Below are 25,126 nucleotides of genomic sequence, written 5' to 3'. Positions count from 1 at the left end.
GAGCCAGTTACTTACCCACATACAGACATTTTCTCCCAGTCCGAGCATTCTCATTTTATATACTAACCTTTTGTGTGCTACAGTGTCAAATGCTTTGGAGAAGTCCAGATATACGACATCCATTGATTCGCCGCTGTCAAGTCTAGAACTTACCTTCTCATAGAAACTGATTAAATTATTTTGACATGACCGATCCCTCATGAAGCCATGCTGATATGGCATTATGTGCTTATTTTCATTGAGGTACTCCAAGATAACATCTCTTAGAAAACCTTCAAACTGTTTACCCACGACAGATGTCAAACTTACAGTTTCCGGGCTCTGTTTTGGACTCTTTTTGAATATTGGCACCACATTTGCTATGCGCCAATCCTGTGGAGCATTTCATCTGACAGTTTATTTTCCTCAGTGAATACAGTGGAGAAAAAAATATTTAATAGCTTTGCTTTCTCCTCATCGCTCTATGCAACTCCCCCCTGATTACTCTGTAGAGGCCGACACCTTCAGATTTATACTTTTTACCATTTATATAATTAAAGAACTTAGGGTTAGGGTTAGTTTTACTCTCTTTGGCAATTAGTATCTTGGTCTCTAGTTTGACTGCTTTTATTTGTTTTTTACATATTCTATTTTTTTCCTTATAGTTTTTCCTGGCTACCCTCCTGTTGTAGTGATTTAAATGCTTTATTTTTCTCATTTATTGCTTTCTTTACAGTTCTATTTATCCACATTGTTTTTTTCTTATTCCTTAACCTTTTATTCCCATAAGGTATGTACCTCTCACAATTAGATTTTAGGATGCTTTTAAAAATCCCATTTTGTGGCTGTATTTTTATTTTTGGGGACTTTGTCCCAGTTAGTTAGGCCTATGGCCTCTCTTAGTTGGCAAAATATTGTTTTTTTGAAGTTTGGTATTTTTGTTCCTCCCTGAAGAAACACTCTTTTGAATGACAATTGGAAGGTTGGATATCTGGGATATCGCTTAGATTTTGGGCTGTTACATGTGTATATTTGGAGGGGGTTTCCTTTTTCATGGTATGGAATTTGCCACCTTTTTAATGATGAATGTAATTTTCATCTAATAAAGTATATATTTTGTCTGTACGTTTTACTGTATAGTTTTTTTTACAATTCTGTAAAAAAATAAACCATGTTAATGTAAAATAATAACTGTTAATTCTCTTACCAGGCTCCACGCTTCCTCTGATAATGCCCATCACATTTGCTGAGGACTTAATTTCTGCATAATTATAAACATTAACCTGGACATCACTGATGGAAGAAGGGAGATTACTATGATTACATATATAATTATTATTTATTTAATAGCGTCATTAATTCCATGGCGCTGTACATCAAGAGATGATTACATACTGTATATATAATATACAAATAAAATAAAAACTAATACAAAAACAAATACAAACAAAAAACTATTAACAGACTGGTACAAAGGAGGAGAGGATCCTACCTGCAAGAGCTTACAATCTACAAGGGAAGAGGAAGGACACGATGAGTGAGGGTAAAAGTGTGGTGGCAGCATGCTGATTGCAGGTTGTAGGCTTTTCTGAAGAGGTGCGAGACTGGAGAAAGCATTGTGCTATTAAAGGGGTTGTCCAGGCTTTTACTATTGATGACCTATCCCCAGGATAGTTCAAAAAATCAAAGTCGGTGGCCAGCACACCCAGGTATATCTGGTGGTGGGTGCACGTCTTCAGGGGAAGTGGTTAGATTCCACTAACTAGTCGGATATCCACAAGAAATAATAAAGAGAGTATGGAGACAGCACATCCTTTCTGTGTTGTTTATTCTAGATACGACGTTTCGGCTAAAAGCCTTTTTCAAGCATGCCTGAAAAAGGCTTGTTAGCCGAAACGTTGCATCTGGAATAAACCTCACAGTAAGGATGTGCTATCTCCATACTCTATTATTTCTTGTGACTATCCTCAGGATAGATCATCAATATCAGATCGGCAGGGGTCCGACACCGGGCACTCCCACCGATCAGCTATATGAGGAGACGCAGTGCGCACGTACCGTCCCCCTTCTCTCTTCCTGTCCGCTGCTGCTGTCTATGATCTTTGCCATAGACAGCAGCAGCGGACAGAAATAGAGAAGGGAGATGGCACGTGCACACTGCGTCTCCTCATATAGCTGATCGGCGGGAGTTCCGACACCCGGCACCCCGACCGATCTGATATTGATTACCTATCCTGAGGATAGGTCATCAATAGCAAAAGCCTGGACAACCCCTTTAACTGTAATCTGTAGGTCAGGTAGGGTGGCTGAGTGACATGGGGGAAAGATGATGAATTTACTTTTCTCCATGTTGAGTTTTAGGAAGCAGGAGGAGAAGAATGAAGATATAGCTGACAGACACGCTGGGATTCTGGCTAGAAGGGAAGTGACATCTGGGCCACATAGGTAGATTTTAATGGCATCAGGTGAGGTGCTATGGGACTCTATGAGCTGTCTTAGGCCGAATGTATAAATGGAGAAAAGTAGGGGACCCAGGACAGAGCCTTGTGGGACACCAACAAAGAGGAAATATGATAAAGAGGTGGTGTATGAATGGGAAACACTGAAGGTTCTTGGTGAGGTACGAGGAGATTACATATACAGACTTGTATTTTCTGTGCAGATAAGGGTTCATACACAGTTCACCAATCACCAACCTACAAAACATTAGATGGAAAAAAAAAGCAAAAAGCTCAGACAAAAATCCCTGGCCACCGACCTTGCATCCTCTTCCAGTAATAATGCCTAGTCCAGCACTGAGACAAAACTTCAGGAAAGTCACGGCACTCTTGTTCTCGAATCAAAGCTTAGTGTTTAATTACACCGAAAAAATACAGCAACGTTTCGACACACAGGTCTTTCTCAAGCTACAGCTTGAGAAAGACCTGTGTGTCGAAACGTTGCTGTATTTTTTCGGTGTAATTAAACACTAAGCTTTGATTCGAGAACAAGAGTGCCGTGACTTTCCTGAAGTTTTGTCTACATTCGAGGGGTCCCTGAGGCCGGGACCTGACGCTACGAGCACCGCCTCCATACCATGGACTATTAGTCCCAGTAAGTGGTGCTGTCCTATTCAATTTATTTAGGCCAGCACTGATCAACTTGACAGAAGTGCTGATAGTGCCTATCAATATGTGGCATGGTCGTTCTGTTGAATAGTGAATGAGATCTCATGGGCCACCTGTTGGCTGCGACATATGCTATTAAGTAATCGTCCAAACACATTAGGACCAGTGCCCGGCAAACAGTGCCATAAATTGCTCTTTTTTTTATAACCAAAGGTTCAAAGGCTCTTATAGTCTGTGTTACTGAAGCAGATGTGGATCCAATGTGTTACTTGAACAGATTCAACATAGCTTTATTTCTAAGTGGCCCCCCATGGTCTAAACCCTTTAACCCCTATACAGGGATCTGGACTCTGCTGCAGGGGAACCACCAGGCCACTATCTCTTAAAGTAGTCTCTGTTTGGTGACTGCTGACCCATGGAGACACCTTTGCAAAACACCAAAGGGTCAGGCCGAGGTCAGGGCAGGCAATATGTTCAAACCAATAATCAAGCCAAAGGTTGGGGCAGGAAGCACAGGGTCAGTGCCATAAGTCAAGCAGAGATCAAGTCAGACAGCAGAGGGTCAAATCCAGTAGTAAGCAGGGATTGGTACATGCGGGAAACTTTTGCAGGGAACTGGCAAAGCTAGATAACCTGTTGCTTAGCCCTCCCACAGGAGAAGGTGCCTTAAATACTGCAGGGAGGCTAGCCAAAAACTAAACAGATTATGGAGCATGCTGGCCCTTTAAGAACTGGAGAGAGTGTGAAAGAGGCAGGAGGAGTAGGCTGGAGCCAGCATAGATGTAGCAGATCTACTCTGACGCTCATGCCCACTGGGAAGGAACAGAGAGACGTGGACAGGCACGGACTGCCAGAGCATCTGAGCTGGGGATGGGATAAGGCATCTGGCAGCTGTGCCACTGGGAGCAGAGGAATCCCGGCGAGCACAGACCGCCAAAATCACAGTCTTCCAGTAAGTGTAATACTGACAGGTATAATACTTTGCAATACATAAGTATTTTGGTGTATCATATGAGCAATAAGTGTATCAGAATGTGTCCCCTAGTGCGGCTAATTTTTTTTATAGAATTTCTAAAAATATTGAAAAAGGAAAAGGAACTCAAACCAACCATTTCCTCAATAAAATTCTTTCTTATGTCCAAAAATTAAAAAGTACATATAATTTATATTTCTGCATCCAGTGATATGCATCCCAAAATGGTACCAAGGAATATAAAAAGTCAACCAAGTGTTTTTGTAGAAAGTAAAAATATATACATAAAAAAATCCATTAAAAAAGCATACATTTGATATTTTCGCAATCATAATGACCTGCAGAAGTTTACATATGCCACACAATGAACAACTAAAAATTTATCATGAAAAAAGAATGTTGTATTTTTTATTTTATTTTTTCCATAAAACCCCCCCCCCCCCCAAAAAAAAATACATAATAAACGTTAATGGAAGAGTTATATGTAAACCAAAATGGTCTTATTGAAAAATACAACTCATCCTGCAAAAATGAGGCCCTCGTACAGCTATGTCCCTCAGGCATTGCATCTTATAATAGCTCCCCAGTAAAAGAACTAAGACCCATTACATACAATAAATGGTGTAGAAACCAGTGGTAAACCAAGTATGGTACAGTAAAACTTGTAAAGTTGGGGTGTTGAAGCCATAATACACATTGAAACCTTGTAAATGTAGAGGCAGATCCTGTCACACATATTTTTAGATTTTTGTAATTTGTTTACCCCTTAATAAGTATTCAACTTTCACTAAAACCATATGAAAATTAGGTGTATACAATAAATAAAATGTAGTGCCACTCAACTCTAGTGCTTTAATAAATAGAAACAACACTAGAGTACCTCTTTAGATACATATTGTGGAATTATATGTAATGTTCCTTGTATTACTTCACTATTATTTTTCTTTTCCTGAGAAAAATGGATGTATTTCTCCTGTCCATTGGGTTCCATTATCCAATGGTGACCCCACTGGAAGTTTTAAAGGGAATCTGTCACTAGCATATTAGCAAAAAATTTTTTTAATGAATCCATGTGTAATAAAGTACCTTATATCCATATGTCTTGTTCTTTTTATTGTGAGTCTTGTCATTTCTTCCAAAAAACGCTTCTTATGATATGCAAATGAAGCTGTAAGGAGCCCAGAGGGGCGTTATTCTTTCTCCACGGTGCCCAGGAACGCCCCTCTGAAGTGCCGTGCCCGCCTAAATTTAAAAACTAATAACTCCTCCAAGTTCAGCTAAATCGCCTCCCAGAGGCGAGGCTAAGTGCTCCCCCCCCCCCCCAGCGCCGCGCTCAGCGGCAAACACCCCCGATCCTCCTCTCGCCTGCAACCGAAATCCCGCGCAGGCGCAGTGCCGGCAATTTCCTGCGCTTGCGCTGATAAGACGACTGAGGGCAACAGCTTCAACAGCGCCACTGTACATGCGCCGATCCCAGTGACGTGATCGCTGTTTCCTCAGCCAGCTAAATTGCCGGCACTGCGCCTGCGCGGGATTTCGGTTGCAGGCGAGAGGAAGATCGGGGGTGTTTGCCGCTGAGCGTGGCGCTGGGGGGGGAGGGAGCACTTAGCCTCGCCTCTGGGGGGCGATTTAGCTGGACTTGGAGGAGTTATTCGTTTTTAAATTTAGGCGGGCACGGCACTTCAGAGGGGCGTTCCTGGGCACCGTGGAGAAAGAATAACGCCCCTCTGGGCTCCTTACAGCTTCATTTGCATATCATAAGAAGCGTTTTTTGGAAGAAATGACAAGACTCACAATAAAAAGAACAAGACATATGGATATAAGGTACTTTATTACACATGGATTCATTTAAAAAAAAAATTGCTAATATGCTAGTGACAGATTCCCTTTAAGTGTTTCTGTATTTGGAAGGAGTCACATCTTCTGGTGTGACACTTTCAGCTGCTACGTTGTTGTGTAAGTGCCTTAAAGGGGTTCTCCAAGATTGGGAACCCTTTTTATGTGCAAGCAGGGTGTAAGGGATAAAAAAAAAAAAGATTCAGCTGTTACCGGCACTCCCTCCATTTCCAATGCCCAGCTCCCCTTTCCTCGGCTTCTGGTCCCCACTTTGTCTGGAAATACGACATGCCATGTGCACTCACATCACGTCTTCCAGCCAATCATTGGCCTCACCGGTGATGTGTTTCGGCAAGGCACATGACCAATGCCACCACTTAGAGCACTGATTGACAGTGGTGATGTGTGTAGACGGCATGTCAGACTTATGGTCCAGCGGGAACCAGAAGCGGAGGAGACGGAAACTCGGTGCTGGAACCAGAGCGCCAGTGACAGGAGAGTATTTATTTAACCCTTCCACCCTGCCTACAGATATCAAATGTGGTTCCCGGTCTTGGAGAACCTGTATAATGCATCTCTTCTCGCTAAAGATTTCCCCTCTCCGTACCTCTTCTTCACCCCTGGTTTGACATAATGACTCAGTAAGCCACGGGATATCAACTCTCTACAGTAGCTCTGTGGATCTGCATTGGAATGTCTCCTTATGCAAGATCATCAGAGGGGTAGGTTGGAAATTTTAGGAAAAGTGGTGCAGCCTGGCTAGACTGGCAAAAAAAGAAAAGGAAAGAAACTGCTCCCAAGATGGTTGACGACTTGAAAAAGGAAACATGCCTTTGTTACAGTAAGTAACACCGTGAAGAGGGAATTGATGCAATCATTTAATTATACTTCCATATTGGGGATAATTGCTACAGGGCTTCTTTAATAGTCCCAACAGAACAATACTACCGCATCAATGCAGTAACTTCATGTCAATATTGCAAGGTATTAGCATCAAGTGAAATAAGAAAGAACTTACCTGTCATTAAACGCTCCACCGGGACGAAAACCGGGCCCAATGTTGTATCTACATGACAAACTACCCTGCCAGGAATTGTCAGCTTCTGCACCATTCAGTTGACTGTGAGAGTAGGAGTGACATATCAATTAGAAAAATTAGGTTATGCATGTAAATTACTTCACTTAACACATAATTTATCCATTATTCATGGACAATTACCTTTCTCTTTCAAGGTGATTTTTGTAATTACACAGACCCAAACCACCCCAAGAAAACAGAGGAAGAGCTAGAACTGCTGCTTGTTAGTGTTCTCTCCTCTGACATCCATATACCCCAATAGGGCGTATGCACTGGGATAGTCCTGATGGAACAACCAACCTAAACAGCTCCTCAAACTAAGGGTGGAGGAGGAGGAATAGGATACTGAAAGATACATTTTCTGCTTTGACTGGAGTTGTGCTTTAAAGAGGAGCTGTCACTTTTCCTGACATGTCTGTTTTAGTCACTGCTTACATTCCCCATGTCATAACAGTTCTGGAGCATCTATTCTTATGACTCTATGTTGTGCTATTCCTTTATTATTCCTGCTAGAAGTTATAAATGAATTACTAGCAGTTTATAATGAAGGTCCAGATGGGTGTTACCAGTTGAGGGTGTGTGTCTGCACAGTCCTTTACTGGCAGCACTGATTGGATTGTTTTCGAACCCCCAACTGGAAACACCCAGCTGGACCTTCACTGCAAAATACTAGTAATTAATTTATCAATTCTAGCAGGAATAATGAAGGAATAGCACAACACAGAGTCATAAGGATAGATGCTCCAGAACTGTTATTACACGGACAATGTAAGGCTACTTTCACACTTGCGTTCGGAGCGGATCCGTCTGATGTTTCATCAGACGGATCCGCTCCGATAATGCAGACGTTCGCATCCGTTCAGAACGGATGCGTCTGCATTAAAACTTAGAAAATTTTCTAAGTGTAAAAGTTGTCTGAGCGGATCCGTTCAGACTTTACATTGAAAGTCAATGGGGAACGGATCCGCTTGAAGATTGAGCCATATGGTGTCATCTTCAAGCGGATCCGTCCCCATTGACTTACATTGTAAGTGTGGACGGATCCGCTCGCCTCCGCACGGCCAGGCGGACACCCGAACGCTGCAAGCAGCGTTCAGGTGTCCACTCACTGAGCGGAGCGGAGGCTGAACGCTGGCAGGCGGATGCATTCTCAGCGGATCCGCCTCCACTGAGAATGCATTGGGGCCAGACGGATGCGTTCGGGGCCGCTCGTGAGCCCCTTCAAACGGTGCGCACGAGCGGACACCCGAACGCTAGTGTGAAAGTAGCCTAAGCAGACACTAAATCGGACATGTCAAGAGAGGCTACAAGTCCTCTTTAAAGTGGAACCACAAGTACAGAAAATTTTAACTTACATCAAAATTTTACCCCTTACCATATAAGTTGCTCTGCATCATCAAAACCTATTGGTTGAGTTGGGATTGGAGGGCGTCCTATAATGTCATTTTGATTTATTCTGTAGGAAAAATCTTGAAAAACATTTTCTTGGTTGATGATATGAAACAACTTGGTTTTGAGTCACACAAATAGATATGGAGAATAAATAGTGCAGATAATAGAATAATAATAGGAATATGTATAGTAAGCGATCTGTGAAAACAGTGCTAAAAACAAAGAACGTACAGTCAGGCTCGGACTGGCCCACAGGGGAACAATGGAATTTCCCGGTGGGCCCCTGAGAAAGGTGGGCCCCCTTTCCACCAGCACAGCATCTCAAATAACCTACAGTACAGACCAAAAGTTTGGACACACCTTCTCATTCAAAGAGTTTTCTTTATTTTCATGACTATGAAGGCATCAAAACTATGAATTAACACATGTGGAATTATATACATAACAAACAAGTGTGAAACAACTGAAAATATGTCATATTCTAGGTTCTTCAAAGTAGCCACCTTTTGCTTTGATTACTGCTTTGCACACTCTTGGCATTCTCTTGATGAGCTTCAAGAGGTAGTCCCCTGAAATGGTCTTCCAACAGTCTTGAAGGAGTTCCCAGAGATGCTTAGCACTTGTTGGCCCTTTTGCATTCACTCTGCAGCCCAGCTCACCCCAAACCATCTCGATTGGGTTCAGGTCCGGTGACTGTGGAGGCCAGGTCACCCCATCACTCTCCTTCATGGTCAAATAGCCCTTACTTTCAAAGTTTTCCCAATTTTTTGGCTGACTGACTGACCTTTATTTCTTAAAGTAATGATGGCCACTAGTTTTTCTTTACTTAGCTGCTTTTTTCTTGCCATAATACAAATTCTAACAGTTTATTCAGTAGGACTATAAGCTGTGTATCCACCTGACTTCTCCTCAACACCACTGATGGTCCCAACCCCATTTATAAGGCAAGAAATCACACTTATTAAACCTGACAGGGCACACCTGTGAAGTGAAAACCATTTCAGGGGACTACCTCTTGAAGCTCATCAAGAAAATGCCAAGAGTGTGCAAAGCAGTAATCAAAGCAAAAGGTGGCTACTTTGAAGAACCTAGAATATGACATATTTTCAGTTGTTTCACACTTGTTTGTTATGTATATAATTCCACATGTGTTAATTCATAGTTTTGATGCCTTCATAGTCATGAAAATAAAGAAAACTCTTTGAATGAGAAGGTGTGTCCAAACTTTTGGTCTGTACTGTATATCAATATAAAAAACTGGGTAGACAATCCAGTTTATTATTATAGACGCATTGGAAGGTTTAGATGGCCTCTAGGAATAGATGCGGGTCAGCCAGTTCCCTCTTTCCTGGGACCCACCTTTTGAAGTTGTTTCAGAGAACCCCAAAATCAATCATCTGTTAGCGTCTTGTTGCTGTCTGCCTCTCTGTGAGCAGGTAATATTTGCATGTCGCTGTACAGTGGGCCCTAGGTATCCCAGTCCGACACTGCGTACACTAATATGATGGCTTCTACTTACTTTTAGCAGGATAATACGGCGTGAGCAGATCTCCAAAGTCTTCAACATAGGATCCCCGCTCTACCGCAGATGGGGGCATGTACCAGGAATTAGGATATGTCTGAGACTCACTAGTATAACCATCATTGATATCTTTCGGGTCTGTATACACAATGAGGCCAATCACTCCAAATTTGGCAGCATTTATTGCCTAAATGATATATGAAATATTAAATATGTTATATATTAAAGATATTATATTCATCAATTATAACAGAGTGGTATTTCATAATATTTCAAAATAAATGGTACTCTAGTAATAAAGATAATCTATATTGGCATAAAAGAATCTCCAGCTGGTAGGTTACCATAAAAGATAGGTAAGTACTGTTAACAGGGGAGAAGCTAAAGATCTTTACGTGTCATCAATAGTTTCCATTTATTGAGAATTAAAGGGTTTTTCGGATATTGAGGGCCTGTCCTCATAATAGGTGGTAAATATCAGATCGCTGGAGGCCAACACCTAGCATCCTCATGATGTGCTGTTTTGGGCAGGTGCCAGCAAGGGAAAATATACCAACGACAAAAACTACACAGTACATTGAGCCTTCGGTCTACTGTATAGTTTCCGGCACGGGCAGCTGATCTGTATAGCTGATAAGTATGAACACCCACTAATCTGATATAGATGACCTATCCTGAGGTCATCAATATTTAAAGGGGTTGTCTCATCATGGACAATGGGGGAATATCGCATTGTCTTATAGGTGCGGGTCCCACCGCACCTATATCGAGAACAGAGCCCTGCAACTGAAGTAGCACACTACGCATGCGCAGCTGCCCTCCATTCATTTTCTATGGGGCCGGCAAAAATAGCCGAGCGCTGGCTCCAGCCACCACCTTGCGGGGCTCCGTTCTCGATATAGGTGCGGGTCCCAGCAGTGGGACCCGCACCTATAAGACAATGGGGGCATATCCTAGGGATTTGCCCCCATTGTCCATGATGAGACAACCCCTTTAAGTACCAGAAAACAAATTATTAGAAAGATTCACTTTTAGGGTCCATTCACATGTCCGTAGAATGGGTCAGCATCTGTTCCGAAAATTGCGGAACGGGTGCGGACCCATTCATTCTCTATGGGGCAGGAATGGATGAGGACAGCACACAGTGTGCTGTCCGCATCCGCATTTCCGGAATGCGCCCCGATCTTCCGGTCCGCGGCTCCGGAAAAAAATAGAACATGTCCTATTCTTGTCCGCAATTGCGGACAAGAATAGGCAGTTCTATGGGGGTGCCGGCCGTGTGTATTGCGGATCCGCAATACACTATGGACGTGTAAATGAACCCTAAGGCCATCAAATGTTTTGCTGCCCAATATCTCCAATATCTTAAAGAGGTTCTGCAGTTCTTTTTTACTGATGATCTATCCTCTGGATAGATCATCAGCATCTGATTAGCGGGGGTCCGACATCCGAGACCCCCGTCGATCAGCTGTTTGAGAAGCCTTTTCTCTGTTTACCGCAGACCAGTGACGTCACGACTAGTATCACTGGCCTGGGCACAGCTAAACTCAATTCAAGTGAACGGGGCTTAGCCGCACCAGGCCAGTGATACTAGTCGTGACGTCACTGGGCCTGTGGTAAAGAGTGAGAGGGCCGCAGGGCTGCTGGAGCGCCACTGCCTTCTCAAACAGCTGATCGGTGGGGTTCCAGGTGTCAGACCATCGCCGATTAGATACTGATGATCTATCCAGATAGATCATCAGTAAAAAAGAACTGCAGAACCCCGTTAACTTTCATGTAACTTGTGCAATGCCTTCAATAGTGATTTACATGCAATTTTTACTGTATATATTTATTGGGTGTTTGGGTCAGGTGCATGAAATTATCATGACCATGGCATGGACATGTAACTGCAGCTGCCATGAACCATTTGAAATTGGAATTGTCACGCTACAAACATCAAGTGTAAAGCTTCAGAATTAGGAAAGTACATGAAGATCTATACTAGATTATTAATGGAAATTCTTACCCATCGTTCCTGGCAGTGTAGCTGGAAACCTGTGAATGGACTGCAGACCTAGACCATTGGAAAACCCATCAACATAGGCAGCCCAGGTCTGTAGTCCATTTATTGATTAATATACATTACACCATACACTAATAAAATCTGAGATTGGGCCCTCTGTGTGCTCATGTATTGTATTATCCCATGTTCATCTTATGTTTGTGTATGTATGTACTGTATTATATAATTTTGTAAGATTTTATTTATAATTTAATATACAGTCCTGATCAAAAGTTTAAGACCACTTGAAAAATGGCAAAAAATCATAATTTACATTGTTGGATCTTAACAAGGTTCCAAGTAGAGCTTCAACGTGCAACAAGAAGAAATGAGAGTGAGACAAAACATGTTTTGAGCATTCAATTAATTGAAAATAACAATTAAACTGAAACCGGCTGTTTTTCAGCTGATCCAAATTTTAGGACCACATGCCTTTAAAAGTCCAAATCTGTGCAAAGATGTGGATTCATTGTCATTTTCTGTCAGGTCACACGTTGTGATGGCAAAGGCAAAAAAACTCTCCCTTTTTGAACGTGGTCGGGTTGTTGAACTGCATAAGCAGGGTCTCTCACAGCGCGCCATCACTGCTGAGGTGGGACGCAGTAAGACAGTCATTTGGAATTTCTTAAATGATCCTGAGGGTTATGGAACAAAAAAGTCAAGTGGAAGATCCAAAAAAAAATCATCAGCACTGAGCCAGAGGATCCAATTGGCTGTCCGTCAAGACACTGGACGATCCTCGACCCAAATTAAGGCCCCCACTGGTGCTGACTGCAGCCCCATAACCATCAGACGGCATCTGAGACTGAAGGGCTTCAAAAACAAAAAACGTCTTCAAAGACCTCGTCTCCTTGAACGCCACAGAACTGCTCGTTTGGACTTTGCAAGAGAGCACCAAACATGGGACATTCAAAGGTGGAAGAAAGTTTTATTCTCTGATGAGAAAAAATGTAACCTTGATGGTCCTGATGGTTTCCAATGTTACTGGCATGACAAGCAAATCCCACCTGAGATGTTTTCTACGCGCCATAGTGGAGGGGGCGCCATAATGGTCTGGGGTGCTTTTTCCTTCAGTGGAACAATGGAGCTTCAGGAAGTGCAGGGGCGTCAAACGGCCCTCGTCTGTGTGGTAACCACTGGGTTTTTCAACAGGACAACGCTACAGTACACAATGCCCGCAGGACAAGGGACTTCTTCCAGGAGAATAACCTCACTCTTTTGGCCCATCCGGCATGTTCCCCTGATCTAAATCCAATTGAGAACCTTTGGGGATGGATGGCAAGGGAAGTTTACAAAAATGGACAACAGTTCCAGACAGTAGATGGCCTTCGTGCGGCCGTCTTCACCACTTGGAGAAATGTTCCCACTCACCTCATGGAAACGCTTGCATCAAGCATGCCGAAACGAATGGAAGTGATAAACAATAACGGCGGAGCTACTCATTACTGAGTTCATGTTTGGAAGTTGGATTTCAGTTTTGGGGGGGTTTAGTTTTTTTTTGGAGGTGTGGTCCTAAACTTTTGATCAGCTGAAAAACAGCCTGTTTCAGTTTATTCGTTGTTTTCATTAAATTGAATTCTCAAAAAATGTTTTGTCTCACTCCCATTTCTTCTTGTTGCATGTTGAAGTTCTACTTGGAACCTTGTTAAGATCCAGCCATGCTAAATATGATTTTTTGCCATTTTTCAAGTGGTCTTAAACTTTTGATCAGGACTGTACATAACCAACAGAAAAAAATTACAATTTAGTGTACAATTACTGTTATATATCATATATTTTTGAGGACATCAGGCACATTACTACTTAAAGGGAACCTGTCATCGGGATTTTGGGTATAGAGCTGAGGACATGGGTTGCTAGATGGCCTCTAGCACATCCGAAATACTCAGTCCCCATAGCTCTGTGTGCTTTTATTGTGTAAAAAAAACTGATTTGATACATATGCAAATTAATCTGAGATGAGTCAGAGCTTGAAAATATGACTCTTCTCTGGTCACACAAGTAAGATATGACTCTTTTATGTTAATTTGCATATGTATCAAATAAAAGCACAGAGAGCTATGGGGACTGGATATTGCGGATGTGCTAGTGGCCATCTAGCAACCCATGTCCTCAGCTCTAAACCCAAAATCCCAGTGACAGGTTCCCTTTATCTAATCCACCAAATCTTTTCAACGCCCATTCACTCACATACTGTATATCACATTAATTCAGATGCATCTACTTCTCTTTACAACCCACAGATTAGTAGGTTACTCAGCAGTGATGTAAGCCTCCAACTAATGGATCCATATCTTTTTAAATTTGTATGAACATTTCCTATTCATATACAATATCCTACATAGTGAAATATACAGGGTGGGCCATTTATATGGATACACCTTAATAAAATGGGAATGGTTGGTGATATTAACTTCCTGTTTGTGGCACATTAGTATATGTGAGGGGGGGAACTTTTCAAGATGGGTGGTGACCATGGCGGCCATTTTGAAGTCGGCCATTTTGAATCCAACTTTTGTTTTTTCAATAGGAAGAGGGTCATGTGACACATCAAACTTATTGGGAATTTCACAAGAAAAACAATGGTGTGCTTGGTTTTAACGTAACTTTATTCTTTCATGAGTTATTTACAAGTTTCTGACCACTTGTAAAATGTGCTCAATGTGCTGCCCATTGGGTTGGATTGTCAATGCAACCCTCTTCTCCCACTCTTCACACACTGATAGCAACACCGCAGGAGAAATGCTAGCACAGGCTTCCAGTATCCGTAGTTTCAGGTGCTGCACATCTCGTATCTTCACAGCATAGACAATTGCCTTCAGATGACCCGAAAGATAAAAGCCTAAGGGGGTCAGATCGGGAGACCTTGGGGGCCATTCAACTGGCCCACGACAACCAATCCACTTTCCAGGAAACTGTTCATCTAGGAATGCTCGGACCTAACACCCATAATGTGGTGGTGCACCATCTTGCTGGAAAAACTCAGGGAACGTGCCAGCTTCAGTGCATAAAGAGGGAAACACATCATCATGTAGCAATTTCGCATATCCAGTGGCCTTGAGGTTTCCATTGATGAAGAATGGCCCCACTATCTTTGTACCCCATATACCACACCATACCATCAATTTTTTTGTTCCAACAGTCTTGGAGGGATCTATCTAATGTGGGTTAGTGTCAGACCAATAACGGTGGTTTTGTTTGTTAACTTCACCATTCACATAAAAGTTTGCCTCATCACTGAACAAAATCTTCTGTGTAAACTGAGGGTCCTGTTCCAATTTTTGTTTTGCCCATTCTGCAAATTCAGTGCGCCGATCTGGGTCATCCTCGTTGAGATGCTGCAGTAGCTGGAGTTTGTAAGGGTGCCATTTGTGAGTAGCTAATATCCGCCGAAGGTATGTTCGACTAATGCCACTCTCCAGTGACATGCGGCGAGTGCTATGCTGTGGGCTCTTGCTGAATGAAGCTAGGACAGCCACTGATGTTTCTTCATTAGAGACAGATTTCATGCGTCCACATTTTGGCTAATCCAACACTGAACCAGTTTCACAAAACTTAGCAAGCAGTTTGCTAACTGTAGCATGGGAGATGGGTGGTCTCGTAGGGTGTCTTGCATTGAAATCTGCTGCAATGACCCGGTTACTGCGTTCACCAGACATCAACACAATTTCTATCAGCTCCTCGCGTGTTAACCTCGGCGACATGTCAATGGCTGTAAACAAAGAGAAACTTGTAAATAACTCATGAAAGAATAAAGTTACGTTAAAACCAAGCACACCATTGTTTTTCGTGTAAAATTCCCAATAAGTTTGATGTGTCACATCACTGTCACGAGGGTATCAAGACCCACGTCTGACTCCGTTATACCCGGGGTCAGGAAGTCGCTGCGGGTGGCTGCGCGCTCTATATCTAAAGATCACAGTGTTTCTTTATGATTGTTTTCTGTGTTTGCCTTGCTATCCTTTTTGTCTCTCTCAGGGATCCGTAGCTTCTCCTCCTCAGCTGTTTCTTGTCTGCCACTCCCTACCTCCTTATATTCTCCCCTCACACTTCTCTAGTTGCCAGTTATAGAGCTTCCTGCCTGGACATCTATACTGACCCACTGGAGTGGTTAATCCGGGTTGTTGTTCCTGTGTGCTACCCTCCGGATCCCTGTTTGGCTTATTGTTGTCTCCTGTTGTCGCCCACCTGGGAATATATGTTGAGTCTGTGTTGTCTGTCCTCCCCTTGGTGTTTTCCCTTAGAGTTAGTGGTGCGGACTAGTGCTCCCATCGCCCTGTTCACTACCTAGGGCTCAGCTCAGGGAAAGCCAGGGCTTTAGGCCCGTGATCGGCGTACGGGTGAGGAACCCGTCTAGGGACGTCAGGGCAGCCAGGTGCCAGCCGCCAGGTGAGTCAGGGGTCACCACCTTCCCTCTCACTTGTGCAGGGCCTTCCTTGTTCCCTCCCTCTGCGTCACGTATGTGATAGCCACGCCGACCGTGATATTATAACTGGCCTTTACTTTTTGAGAAAAAAAATAAATAAAAATTTTTTAATTTTTTTTTTGTGTTGTTTTTTTTTTTTCTCTCTCTCTACTTAGAATCCAATATGGATCCTATTGATGCCTTGGCAGAACAGCTTCAAAGCCTGTCTTTGGAGGTGGCAGGATTGAAGGCGTCTGTTCTCCAACAACAGCAGCAAATGCAGCAGACCGCACCCCCAGCGGTTGCTATGGGTAACCAGGTTGTCACTGAACCCAAGGTTGCTCTTCCCGACAGATTTTCTGGGGGAAGGGACAAATTTGCGACGTTCCGTGAGGCCTGCAAATTATATTTTAAGTTGCGCCCTTACTCCTCAGGTCATGAAGAACAGCGGGTAGGGATTGTCATTTCCCTGCTTCAGGGGGATCCGCAATCCTGGGCGTTCTCGTTACCCCCTGGTTCCCAGGCTCTCCGGTCAGTGGAGGGATTTTTTGGGGCTTTGGGTCTCATATATGATGACCCTGACCGAGTCGCCCTGGCTGAGTCGAAGTTACGGAGACTCCTACAGGGAGATCGGTCAGCAGAGGAATATTGCTCAGAGTTCCGTAGGTGGGCTACGGATACTCAGTGGAACGACCCGGCTCTCAGGAGTCAGTTCTGCTCTGGGTTGTCTGAAAGGGTTAAGGATGCACTGGCGCTGTATGAGACCCCCCTTTCCCTTGATGCTGTTATGTCCCTCTCTATCAGAATAGATAGACGTCTTAGGGAGAGATCGAAAATTCCGGAGCAATTGGTTACCTCTCCCAAGCAACAGTCAGCCTGTACTGACTTAGATGAGCCTATGCAGCTAGGCGGAACTTCTCGTCAGGTCCGTCCTCCCGAGGTTCGTCGTAGGGGGGGGGCTTGTTTTTTCTGTGGGGGGAGGGGTCATTTCATTAATGTCTGTCCCTCCTTTCTCAAAAACAAAAGACCGTCGGAAAACTACTAACCCCGGGCTGTGCGGAGGATGTCAGCCGGGGGGTATACGTTTCCTCCATACGAACATCTCAATTTGTGTTACCAGCGGTCATTGTTTTTGGTGTTAAGACGGAGTCTATTTCTGTTTTTCTAGACAGTGGAGCAGGGGTAAACTTGATTGATGCCCATTTTGCCCGCACTATGGGTTTGTCTCTCTGTACGCTGCAGAGACCTATTCCCGTATTCGCTATAGATTCTGCTCCTCTGTCTCAGAGAAACCTCACCCACATTGTTCGTAATTTACACCTTCGGGTAGGGGACCACCATAATGAGTGTCTTTCATGTTACGTTCTGGAGGGCCTTCCCTCTCCGGTGGTATTGGGTCTTCCCTGGTTGGTAGCGCACAATCCAGTGGTGGATTGGCAGGCCAGGGAGATATTGGAGTGGAGTGAGCATTGCAGAGAGAATTGCTTAAATAACAATTGCTTAATCGCCTCCATAGCTTCCCTACCTACATTTATTTCGGACTTTGAGGACGTTTTTTCTGAAAAGGGTTGTCAGAAACTACCACCTCATCGTCCTTATGATTGCCCGGTTAACCTGATTCCCGGGGCAAAATTACCCAAGTCCAGGTTGTATAATCTTTCGGGTCCCGAGAGACAAGCCATGAAAGATTATATCTCCGAGAGTCTGGCTAAGGGACACATCAGACCCTCTTCTTCACCCGTGGCTGCAGGGTTCTTCTTTGTTAAAAAGAAAGATGGGGGCCTGCGTCCTTGCTTAGATTTCCGTGAGTTAAACCAGATAACCATCCGTGACCCATACCCTCTTCCTCTCATTCCTGACCTTTTTAATCAGATTGCGGGTGCTAAGTGGTTCTCCAAACTTGATCTTAGGGGGGCCTACAATCTGATTCGTATCAGGGAAGGGGATGAGTGGAAGACAGCTTTTAACACCCCTGAGGGGCATTATGAAAATCTAGTTATGCCTTTCGGTCTGACCAATGCCCCTGCTGTCTTCCAACAATCGTTAATGATATTTTTAGTCATCTCATCGGCAGGTTTGTAGTCATATACCTAGATGATATCTTAATTTATTCGGCTGATCTGAAAACACATGAGGTGCATGTCAGGCAAGTACTGCAGGTCCTACGGACGAATAAATTATATGCGAAAATTGAAAAATGTGTCTTCGCTGTTCAGGAATTACAGTTCCTGGGATATCTATTATCTGCTTTAGGTTTCCGCATGGATCCTGGGAAGGTCCAGGCAATTTTAGATTGGGATCTTCCTGAGAACCTTAAAGCCCTACAACGGTTTTTGGGTTTCGCTAATTTCTATAGAAAGTTCATTAAAAATTATTCAGTGATCGTTAAACCCCTTACCGACATGACTAGGAAGGGGACGGATTTTTCAAAATGGTCTGACGCCGCTAAAGATGCATTTTCCTCTCTAAAGGAGAGGTTTACCTCGGCACCTGTTCTAATTCAACCTGATGTCTCCCAGCCTTTTATTGTCGAGGTAGATGCGTCAGAGGTGGGAGTGGGAGCTGTATTGTCTCAGGGTCCGTCTCCTGGCAAATGGCGTCCTTGCACTTTCTTTTCCAAAAAATTATCTTCTGCGGAGAAGAATTATGATATTGGAAATAGGGAACTGTTGGCGATTAAACTGGCGCTTGAAGAGTGGCGTCACTTCTTAGAGGAAGCAATCCACCCCGTCACGGTGATTACGGATCACAAGAACCTTCTGTACCTAGAATCGGCTAAGCGTCTCACCCCTAGACAAGCTAGGTGGTCGCTATTCTTTACCAGATTTAACTTTGTTATCACCTATCGTCCTGGGGCAAAAAATACCAAGGCAGACGCGTTATCTCGTAGTTTCCCTGGAGGGGGTAATGTTTGTGATCCGGTACCTATTTTACAAAGAGGAGTGGTTGTCTCTGCTGTACACTCTGTTCTAGAGGGAAAGGTGTTAGAGGCTCAGGGGGACGCCCCGGCCTCTTGCCCCTCAGAGAAATTGTTTGTACCGTTAAACCTGCATCTTGAATTATTAAAAGAACATCATAATTCGGCACTTGCTGGACACCCGGGTAGTAAAGCAACCTTGGAGCTTTTATCTCGTCGTTTTTGGTGGCCAAGGTTGCGTCAGGATGTAATGGATTTCGTGTCTACTTGTTCTACTTGTGCACGCGCGAAAGTCTCTCATACACGTCCAGCAGGGTCTTTATTGCCACTTTTCATCCCCAATAGGCCATGGACACATCTGTCAATGGATTTCATCACTGACTTACCGTTGTCGGCGGGTAAAACAGTTATCTTGGTAGTAGTAGACAGGTTTAGCAAAATGGTACACTTTATTGCGCTACCCGCACTTCCTAATGCTAAAACTCTCGCTCAGGTGTTTATCAGTGAAATCGTGAAGCTTCACGGGGTCCCTTCCGATGTGGTTTCGGATCGGGGAACCCAGTTTATTTCTAAGTTTTGGAAAGCTTTTTGTTCCCGTTTGGGGGTTCACTTGTCCTTTTCCTCAGCTTTCCATCCTCAGTCGAATGGACAGACTGAGCGTACCAACCAAAACCTAGAAACATATTTAAGGTGTTTTGTGTCTGAAAACCAAGAGTTGTGGTCATCATATTTACCGTTAGCTGAGTTTGCCATAAATAATCATTATCAGGAGTCCACTGGCAAGTCACCATTCCTTGGTGCATACGGTTTTCATCCCCAATTTTGTACTTTCAAAGAGGGGGGGTCTTCTGGGGTTCCCGAAGAGGAAAGGTTTTCTTCATCTCTTTCATCGGTATGGCAGATGGTGCAAGTTAACTTGAAAAAGATGAGTGGTAAATATAAATGCATGGCCGATAAGAAACGGTCGCCAGGTCCGGACCTAGGAGTGAATGACTATGTGTGGTTGTCTACTAGGAATATTAAGTTGAAGGTTCCTTCTTGGAAACTGGGTCCTAGGTTCATTGGTCCCTATAAAATAGTAGCCGTCATTAACCCTGTGGCTTTTCGCCTGGAGCTACCTCAGACTTTTAAGATCCATAACGTCTTCCGTAAATCGTTACTCAAGAAGTATGTTCCACCTCTAGAACCATCGCCGCTGCCACCTCCTCCGGTTATTGTGGATGGTAATCTGGAGTTTCAAATAGCCAGAATTGTTGATTCTCGTCGAGTCCGCCGCTCTCTTCAGTATCTGGTGCATTGGAGGGGTTACGGTCCCGAGGAAAGAATGTGGGTTCCAGCGTCAGAGGTAAACGCCAACAGGTTAATTCAGACTTTCCATGCCTCTCATCCGGAGAGACCTGGTCCTGAGTGTCCGGAGGCCCCTCGTGAAAGGGGGGGTACTGTCACGAGGGTATCAAGACCCACGTCTGACTCCGTTATACCCGGGGTCAGGAAGTCGCAGCGGGTGGCTGCGCGCTCTATATCTAAAGATCACGGTGTTTCTTTATGATTGTTTTCTGTGTTTGCCTTGCTATCCTTTTTGTCTCTCTCAGGGATCCGTAGCTTCTCCTCCTCAGCTGTTTCTTGTCTGCCACTCCCTACCTCCTTATATTCTCCCCTCACACTTCTCTAGTTGCCAGTTATAGAGCTTCCTGCCTGGACATCTATACTGACCCACTGGAGTGGTTAATCCGGGTTGTTGTTCCTGTGTGCTACCCTCCGGATCCCTGTTTGGCTTATTGTTGTCTCCTGTTGTCGCCCACCTGGGAATATATGTTGAGTCTGTGTTGTCTGTCCTCCCCTTGGTGTTTTCCCTTAGAGTTAGTGGTGCGGACTAGTGCTCCCATCGCCCTGTTCACTACCTAGGGCTCAGCTCAGGGAAAGCCAGGGCTTTAGGCACGTGATCGGCGTACGGGTGAGGAATCCGTCTATGGACGTCAGGGCAGCCAGGTGCCAGCCGCCAGGTGAGTCAGGGGTCACCACCTTCCCTCTCACTTGTGCAGGGCCTTCCTTGTTCCCTCCCTCTGCGTCACGTATGTGATAGCCACGCCGACCGTGATAATCACCCTCTTCCTATTGAAAAAACAAAAGTTGGATTCAAAATGGCCGACTTCAAAATGGCCGCCATGGTCACCACCCATCTTGAAAAGTTTCCCCCCTCACATATACTAATGTGCTACAAACAGGAAGTTAATATCACCAACCATTCCCATTTTATTAAGGTGTATCCATATAAATGGCCCACCCTGTACTTATTAACCAGTTGGATCCAGGGCACCAGAGAAGGAACATCAGTCAATTTCCAGGCATGATCACTACCTTGCGTGCACAGAAGAGCACAAATCTGTAGAAACTCTTGTTATAAGAACTTTGTGTAATATCATTAATACTTCCCAATTGACATATTTATGGAGAAATTATTTTGGGACTGAAGGTTGTCATTTAGAAACTTGATAACACCCGACCAGAAGAGAAGTAATTTAGAGCAATTCCAGACACAATGAAGGAAGGTACCAGCCATTGCTTGACATCGGAAACATAGGTCAGATGTAGAAACTCATTGCTTTTAAGCTTAGCATGGGTGTAATATACCCTATTAAAAGGGTTGTGCAAGTTTGGGGGGGGGGGGGGTAGCAAACCCCCCCTCCTTATGAGCAGACCTGCAAAGGGAAGCATACTTACCTGCTTCCTGTTGCTGGCTCCTTCCCTTTTTTTGGCTCCACTGCTCTTCTGGGATCCCTGAATGTAAACTTCCGGTTTGATGCTGCTGCAGCCAGTCACTGGCCGCAGCGGTGACCTGCTCCCCTTGCACCTCATGACCATTCAAGATGACGCAAGGGTAGTAGGTCACTGCTATAGAAATCAATCGGCTGCAGTGGCAGCAAATCTGAAGTTTACAATCAGCGACCTGAGCGGAGAAGCGGAGACCAGAGAGCACAGGAGCAGGACCCAGTGTCAGGATGCAGGTAAGTGAGCTGCCATTTGCAGTTCTGCCCAGAAGGAGGGGTTTTGGCAAACATGCACAACCCCTTTAAGGGACCTGAATTGAATTAGAAAGTCATGAGTGTTCCACTTCCTTCCAGTCATCAGAAGATAAGTCAGGTGTATGTATGACCCATAATAAGATTGTTCCATTTTCTTCCAGTCATCAGTAGATAAGTCAGGTGTATCTATGACACATTCGGCATAAGCTTTATCAAAGGGTTTGACACTTGTAGTCTATAGAAGTGAGTACAGTGATCCCTCTGTCACGGAACCATGAACCAGACGTACAACAAGAGATAAGTGAAAATAAGAAGGCTTTATTAAAAATAAAGCTGTAAAGCAAAAGTCCAAACGGATGGTGAAACCGAGCAGAGTCTTTGCGAAGCCAGAGGTCAGGAACCAGAAGGGTAGTCAGACGAAGCCAGGATCAGGAACCAGCAGGGTAGTCAGACGAAGCCAGGATCAGGAACCAGCAGGGTAGTCAGACGAAGCCAGGATCAGGAACCAGCAGGGTAGTCAGACGAGGCCAGGATCAGGAACCAGAAGCAGCAGCAGTCTTAGAAGCATGTGAACACAAGAGGACCAAGCAAGGAACTGAAGCCACAGACCTCCTATATATATGAGCTAGGCATCCAGCTCCTCCCAGGGGAAGGAGGAGCCGCAGGGTGGAAGGCTACAAGAAACCCAGGACCCAAGATGGCCGCCAGCACATGTCAAACGAAGGAGAGCAGCAAGCAGGTAAGACCATGACAGTACCTCCCCCTCAAGGGCCCCTCCTCCGCGAAGCACAAAACGGTTTCTGAGGGAAGCGTGCGTGGAAGGCTCGGAGCAAGGCAGGAGCATGGACATCTGCGGAGGGAACCCAGGAACGCTCCTCTGGACCATAACCACGCCAATGGACCAAAAACTGCAACCGACCGCGGACCAGGCGTGAGTCCAGGATATTGCTCACCTCATATTCCTCACGATTGCCCACTTGGACCGGACTAGGCCGAGGAACCGAGGAAGTGAAACGATTACACACCAGTGGCTTCAACAGGGAGACATGAAACACGTTGGAGATCCGCATGCCAGGAGGAAGCGCAAGGGCATAGGCTACCGGGTTTACCCTGCGAAGCACTCGGAAGGGACCAACAAAGCGAGGCGCCAGCTTGGGAGTGGGCACTCGAAGGTTGAGGTTGCGGGTGGACAACCATACACGGTCTCCGACCTGGTAGGAAGGAGCAGGCGCTCGTCTGCGATCAGCCTGGAATCTCTGGCGCTGCGCAGAGACCTCAAGGGACTTCTGGATCTGTACCCAAGAAGCACGTAGGACGGAAAGGTGATCCTCCACAGCCGGAATATCCTGGGGAGAGAATACCTCCGGTAACACGGCAGGTTGGAACCCATAATTGGCCATGAAGGGAGACGTCCCAGAGGAAGAGTTCACCGCCGTGTTCCTGGCAAACTCAGCCCAAGGCAGGAGGTCAACCCAATTGTCTTGGTGATCGGAGACATAGCAACGAAGGAATTGCTCCAAGGCCTGATTGGATCGTTCTGCGGCCCCATTGGACTGAGGGTGGTAGGCCGAGGAGAAGGAGAGATGAATCCCCAACTGGGAGCAAAAGGCGCGCCAGAACCTGGACACAAACTGACTCCCCCGATCCGACACAATCTCCTTGGGCAAACCGTGCAACCGGAAGACCTCCCTGGCAAAAATCGTGGCCAACTCTTGTGCAGAGGGTAACTTCTTGAGAGGAACACAGTGGCACATTTTGGAAAACCGATCCACAATCATGAAAATGACCGTATGGCCTCGGGATGCAGGGAGGTCCACAATGAAATCCATCCCCAGGTGTGACCATGGGCGCTCCCCGGTGGCTATGGGTTGCAGAAGGCCCAACGGAAGGTGCCGAGGGGACTTACTCTGGGCACAAACGGAGCATGCCGCTACATATGCGGCGATGTCGGAACGTAGGGAAGGCCACCAGAACAGACGTGAAACAGCCCAGGACAGCTGATTCTTTCCAGGATGCCCCGCGGTCTTGGAGTTATGGTAGGTTCGCAACAACCGAGTGCGCAACTCCTCAGGCACAAAACATCTGCCGTTGGGTCTCCCAGAGGGGGCACCAGATTGAGCCGCCAAAATCTGCTCACCCAGGGGAGAGGTCAGGCTGGTGCGAATGGCGGCCAGGATCTGATTCGGAGGTATGACCGAAGTCGGAATCGACTCCTCCCTGGACAGCTCGGAGTACTGCCGTGATAAGGCATCCGCCCTGATGTTCTTGGAACCGGGTAGGTAGGAGACCACGTAATTAAAACGTGACAAGAACAGAGCCCATCTGGCCTGACGTGGTGTCAATCTCTTGGCCTCAGAAAGGTAGGTCAGATTCTTGTGGTCCGTCAGGATGAGAACCGGAACCACCGAACCCTCGAGCAAGTGCCTCCATTCTTTAAGGGCCTGCACGATGGCCAATAACTCCCTGTCACCAATCTGATAGTTGCACTCCGCGGAAGACAGTTTCCGGGAGTAAAACCCACAAGGAAGCAGAGGACCCTCTGGTGTTCTACGCTGAGACAGAAGGGCGCCTACTCCCGTCTCAGACGCGTCCACCTCGAGGACAAAGGGCAACCCAGGGTTGGGATGCGACAGAATCGGAGCCGACACAAAGGCGGACTTTAGGGCCTCAAAAGCTCGGATGGCCTCGAGCGGCCAGACCTGGGAATTACTGCCCTTCCTGGTCAGATCCGTGAGAGGCTTGGCCAGCATGGAAAAGTCCCTGATGAACTTCCGATAATAATTGGCGAAGCCCAAAAAGCGCTGCAGGGAACGAAGACCACTGGGCTGGGGCCACTGTAAGACAGCCGAA

General features: G+C 45.2%; 1 protein-coding gene across 1 annotated transcript in view; it reads right to left on the bottom strand.

Annotated features, from left to right (window-relative positions):
• The window catches only part of NAALADL1 (N-acetylated alpha-linked acidic dipeptidase like 1), a 93,268-nt gene that overhangs the window by 52,375 nt on the left and 15,767 nt on the right, over positions 1-25,126 (bottom strand). Inside the window, exons 5-8 of the mRNA XM_040410250.1 lie at positions 9,885-10,074; positions 8,349-8,442; positions 6,914-7,015; positions 1,187-1,272 (exon numbers count right to left, since the gene is read on the bottom strand). Coding sequence (XP_040266184.1) covers positions 1,187-1,272; positions 6,914-7,015; positions 8,349-8,442; positions 9,885-10,074 — 472 coding nt within the window. The remainder of the gene's footprint in view (positions 1-1,186; positions 1,273-6,913; positions 7,016-8,348; positions 8,443-9,884; positions 10,075-25,126) is intronic.

The sequence above is a fragment of the Bufo bufo genome, chromosome 10 (assembly GCF_905171765.1).
Source record: "Bufo bufo chromosome 10, aBufBuf1.1, whole genome shotgun sequence".
NCBI classification, from domain to species: Eukaryota; Metazoa; Chordata; class Amphibia; order Anura; family Bufonidae; genus Bufo; species Bufo bufo.
This window is presented reverse-complemented; position numbering and strand designations above follow the sequence as displayed.